The sequence below is a fragment of the Dendrobates tinctorius genome, unplaced genomic scaffold, assembly GCF_039654945.1.
Source record: "Dendrobates tinctorius isolate UK_male_01 unplaced genomic scaffold, ASM3965494v1 ptg000082l, whole genome shotgun sequence".
NCBI lineage: Eukaryota > Metazoa > Chordata > Amphibia > Anura > Dendrobatidae > Dendrobates > Dendrobates tinctorius.
In genome coordinates this window covers 12,810,001-12,815,472 of record NW_027361750.1, presented here as the reverse complement: position 1 = coordinate 12,815,472, position 5,472 = coordinate 12,810,001, and the positions used below count along the sequence as shown (strand labels likewise).

Below are 5,472 nucleotides of genomic sequence, written 5' to 3'. Positions count from 1 at the left end.
TGTGTGTGTGTGGTGTGTGAGTGTACGTTGTGTGGTGTGTGTGTGTGTGGTGTGTGAGTGTACGTTGTGTGGTGTGTGTGTGTGTGTGGTGTGTGAGTGTACGTTGTGTGGTGTGTGTGTGTGTGGTGTGTGAGTGTACGTTGTGTGGTGTGTGTGTGTGGTGTGTGAGTGTACGTTGTGTGGTGTGTGTGTGTGGTGTGTGTGAGTGTACGTTGTGTGTGTGTGTGTGGTGTGTGAGTGTACGTTGTGTGTGTGTTTGTGTGTGTGTGTGTGGTGTGTGAGTGTACGTTGTGTGTGGTGTGTGTGTGTGTGGTGTGTGAGTGTACGTTGTGTGGTGTGTGTGTGGTGTGTGAGTGTACGTTGTGTGGTGTGTGTGTGTGGTGTGTGTGTCTGTGTCTGTGTGTGTGGTGTGTGTGTGTGTCTGTGGTGTGTGGTGTGTGTGTGTGTGAGTGTATGGGCATCTTCATGTGTGTGTGTCGGTATGGATGCAGTGTATTTGCACATATATGCTGACTCCTTAGTATAAAGTTCTCCTCTTCCCCGTATATAACAAGTCCTGTCTCTCCTTCTCCTCTGATATACAGCCGATCGCTCCTATAACTTCTGAGAACGAGTCTCCTCATAACCTGCCGGCGCCTCTTCTCCCTCCTCATAACCTGCCGGCGCCTCTTCTCCCTCCTCATAACCTGCCGGCGCCTCTTCTCCCTCCTCATAACCTGCCGGCGCCTCTTCTCCCTCCTCATAACCTGCCGGCGCCTCTTCTCCCTCCTCATAACCTGCCGGCGCCTCTTCTCCCTCCTCATAACCTGCCGGCGCCTCTTCTCCCTCCTCATAAAGTCCGGGCAGAAAGTGCTCCGGCGGATTATTTGCCAACTTCCCAGCCTTCCTGTCTCCTCCGCCTCATAGAACTGGACAGCAGCCCCATCTCCCGTCATAGAGGGAGGCAGCAGTAGTTTGTGTGCTGGACTCCAGATTTTGGAGCTCTCACCCCGGAAAGTCTCGGTGGAGGCTGCAGCCTCTCTGCTGACACGTGGCGCTCTGCTGTGAGCGTCTTGGAGGAGCCGTGCAGCGCAGGTTTGTCACTTGCCCCCTCCTCCTCCTCCTCCCATAAGTGGGGCTTTTACTGTGCTCATTGATGAGTGGAAGTCGCCGCACATGTCAGGCGGAAGGCAGTTGTTGGGCTCCTAACAGGACTCCGCGTCTTGCAAACATATGCGCTGAGCGCTGTCTACAGATGGCGCCGGGAATAATGGAGCAGCGCCGCGTATAAAGCCGGGGACGCGGCCGTCAGTGCAGCCTCCACGCTGAGGCCGGACACCGGGACTGTCGGTTACCGCTCTAATCCCATTAATTAAAGCGTTCACCTGATTGGGTAGAAAGCGGAGTCCCACCGGCGAGTCCCCGCCATAACAACCACTCACACCTAATGATGCGAGGACTCCCCGGCGGAGGCTTCATGGCTCCGGAGATCTCCTGAAGGTGAGAATGCCTGAGCAGAGAGCGCCCGGCTGGAGCTGAGGACCTGCGAGCCCGGCGACTTTCTCTCTCCTCCGGCCCAGCGACCAGAGGCGCAGACAGACAGCCCTCCAGGAGAAGCCACTGACCGCCCGCCAGAAGTTCCTCCTCACACTCGGGACATGGAGAGGGCGCTGAAACTGGCAGAAGAAGACTTGTTCCACAAGACTCTGGGCGCTAAGAGGATGGAGTCCGCCTTCCGCTCCCCCCAGCCCGGAGACCGCTCCCCGCTGCACTGCTATGACGGTCCGGACCCGGCGGATCTCCTGCGCCACCACCAGACCTCCGCGCTCCCACCAGGGGCAACGGGAGACCCCTTAGCGCTGGCGGCCGCCAGCATGTGCGCCACGTACGGGGCAGACGGCGCCGGCAGGGGGATCGCGTCCATGGCGGAGAGCAGCGGAGGAGAGGAGCAGAGCCCCGACGATGACAGTGACGGCCGCTGCGAGCTGGTCCTCAGGCCAGGAGACCACAGATCCTCCCAGCCTGGGATCAAGTCAGACGCGCCCCTGGGAGCCGGCGGAGGGAAAAAGTCTAAAGAGCAGAAAGCCCTGAGGCTGAATATCAACGCCCGGGAGAGGAGACGCATGCACGATCTGAACGATGCCCTGGACGAGCTGCGAGCCGTCATCCCTTATGCCCATAGCCCGTCAGTGAGGAAGCTCTCCAAGATCGCCACCCTGCTCCTGGCCAAGAACTACATCCTCATGCAAGCCCAGGCGCTGGAGGAGATGAGGAGGCTGGTGGCGTATCTCAACCAAGGCCAGGCGATCTCTGCTGCCTCCATCCCCAGCTCTGCTGCCGCCGCCGCCGCCGCTGCTGCAGCTCTTCACCCTGCACTGGGCGCCTACGAGCAAGCGGCTGCCAGCGCCGGCTACCCGTTCAGCACCGTGGCCAGCTCCTGCCCGGACAAGTGTGCCCTCTTCAACAGCGTGTCCTCCGGTCTGTGCAAACAGTGTACTGACAAGCCTTAACCGCAAGAGCAGCTGGAACCTAGCGGAGCTGAGACCACCTGGTGCCCAGGACTTGGTGCCACCTAGACCACAAGGTGACACAGCAGTCACTGGGAAGAACTTCTGAGGCTTCTCCATTGTGATCTCCTCTGACAGTCCTGTTACATTGGTTATTAGAAGATTTCATTTCTTTCTTTTTTTCCTTTCACCATTGATAGACAAGAACCAGACCTCAGCGAAGTCCTCATGGCATCTCATCCACTTCTTCTAGGTACTTGTGGCTAAATGACATCAGTCTGTGTCCCCGAAACGCTGCTTTATTGTGATGAACTCTTGATGAGAATATTGGTATTATTAGAGATCATAGATTCATTGAAGACTTACACTTTTAATATCAAGGCACTTGAATTCTTGAATTTCATTGATTCTGAGCCAGGAAAACACTTGAAATATAGACTTATTTAATTACAAAGACTTCTCAAACAGTGCAAGGATAGGAACCATTTGTATTTTTTATTGTGTCTGAACTTTGTAGGACGTCGCTCCGGATTTTGCGAGGATGTCAAATGGCTTGCAAGAAATCCTAGTGATATCTATTGGGAGTGAAAGTCTAGGGGTTTCTTTTGTTTTTTACATCAATTTTGTGCACCTTGTTACTCCATATGGAATGTTGTGTGAGGAAAGTGGTTCCTTCATGTGTTACATTTCAGTATTTATTTATCTTGTGTTACAGGTGGAAGAAAGGGACATGAATTTTCCTCTTTTTTTATTTTAATTTGACATTTTGATGAATTAATTTATACACTTTTGTGCCAAGTGTTTCAAAAGCTTCACAGACAAGGACGTATATGAGAAATTCAATGTCTCTGAGCTCAACGAAATGAAAGGTCATTTTGATTTACAGTTGCTCCATCATTGTATCTAAAACTGAGCTTTAATAAATGGCCTCAGTCCCAAAAAATGCAAAAAGGATGTGTTCTCTCTTCATTAACTCAGTCCAAGTGAATGCGTGGATGACATAGGGGACCTTCTCCTTCCTGCTCCTGTCTATCTAGTCAATAGATTCACCAGTAGGATTTTTATTTGGATGATTTCCACAGTTTGTATAGGAATCTTATTCAATGGATAGGTTTGCATTAATCAATTCTATTATTTTGGTATTTACCGAAATAGATGAATGGACGTTGTCCTACTGCCTGTGACTCCTGACAGTCTGTCAGGATGGAATGAATGCTCATAGGGCAAGGATCTGGGAAATAATGCTGCACATGAAATAGGTCAATCAGATGATCAGGCACATATATTATCATTATGTCTGCGCATCTGGGTCCCAGCAGCCTTCTACATTTTAGAAATTCATTGGTGATAGCATAAATATTTAAATTCCTAATTTAAAGCCATCTAAAAAAATATTGAGAGTGTTTTTTTCTTATCATTTAATGTAAAGAGTATTCATTTTTTACTTTTCAGTCATTTGACAAGCTGTATTTAGTAAAAACGTTTACATTTTTGTCTTTGCTTTTTGAGGTCAAGTGTATATTACCATATAGGGAAATTTTTATATACACGTATATATATATACTTAGTTCGTATCGTCAGAGGATTTTGGATTTATTATCCTGACTTGTTTGATACTTTTTATATAAGTGAAACAGTATGTGCATTATTGAGAGTTTTCAAATGAAACATGATAGATAGATGATGATAGATAGCTAGCTAGTTAGATAGAGAGATAGATAGATAATAGACAGATAGATAGATATTGGATATATAGTTCGATAGATAGATAAATAACACAGGTCAACGAAAAAAATTTTTTTTTCTGGTGTCCAAAATATTTTAATGAATTTGGGGTATTTTTGGGGTGCTGATTCTGAATATGTCATCAGTTTTGCCAGATTGGCTCAAGTTTTTGAGATTTTTGGTATCTTATTTATAGCACTTGTTGGTAAATGCGACGCATCATCTCATTAATTTCTTTGGATTATTACTTGAACTGAGCAGTTCTCAATATAGTTTTGTGTTAATTAGTGTTCTAAAAGTTTGTTCATAGCTTGATTTTTGCACTAACTTTATGTTGTTGTCTGTTTTCCAGTGAAAAGCATGAACTCATCATGAAGAAGTTGTCTTAACGATCCAGACTCATTCTGTTACATTTGTGGTGAATATACACTGCCAAAACATAGAAGAAACATAACACACTTCGTAAAAAAAGTGTATTTTGCCTATTTTGGGGTTATGCTTGGGGACCAAGACAAGTTTTGGGCACCACACATAGTGTGCAAAGCATGTATCGAATTATTACGAAAATGGAGCAAAGGACAAAGAAAAAGCTTCAAATTTGGTGTTCCAATGGTGTGGAGAGAGCCAAAAAATCATCATGATGACTGTTATTTCTGTGCAGTGCAAGTGCAAGGATTCAATAAGCATAAGAAACGAAAATGGGAGTAACATGGAATCTGCAAGAAGGCCTGTCCCTCATTGTGAAGATGTGCCTGTACCTGTGTTTACCATAAATAACAGTCATCATGATGATTTTTTGGCTCTCTCCACACCATTTGAACACCAAATTTGAAGCTTTTTCTTTGTCCTTTGCTCCATTTTCGTAATAATTCGATACATGCTTTGCACACTATGTGTGGTGCCCAAAACTTGTCTTGGTCCCCAAGCATAACCCCAAAATAGGCAAAATACACTTTTTTTCCAAGTGTGTTATGTTTCTTCTATGTTTTGGCAGTGTATATTCACCACAAATGTAACAGAATGAGTCTGGATCGTTAAGACAACTTCTTCATGATGAGTTCATGCTTTTCACTGGAAAACAGACAACAACATAAAGTTAGTGCAAAAATCAAGCTATGAACAAACTTTTAGAACACTAATTAACACAAAACTATATTGAGAACTGCTCAGTTCAAGTACTAATCCAAAGAAATTAATGAGATGATGCGTCGCATTTACCAACAAGTGCTATAAATAAGATACCAAAAATCTCAAAAACTTG

General features: G+C 46.3%; 1 protein-coding gene across 1 annotated transcript; it reads left to right on the top strand.

The window, feature by feature from the left end:
- The first annotated feature begins 613 nt into the window (after positions 1 to 613).
- On the top strand, positions 614 to 3,437 carry BHLHE22 (basic helix-loop-helix family member e22). Its single transcript, XM_073583926.1, has one exon. The coding sequence runs from the start codon at positions 1,638 to 1,640 to the stop codon at positions 2,487 to 2,489; it is 852 nt and encodes a 283-aa protein (XP_073440027.1). The 5' UTR covers positions 614 to 1,637; the 3' UTR covers positions 2,490 to 3,437.
- The last annotated feature ends 2,035 nt before the right edge of the window (positions 3,438 to 5,472 follow it).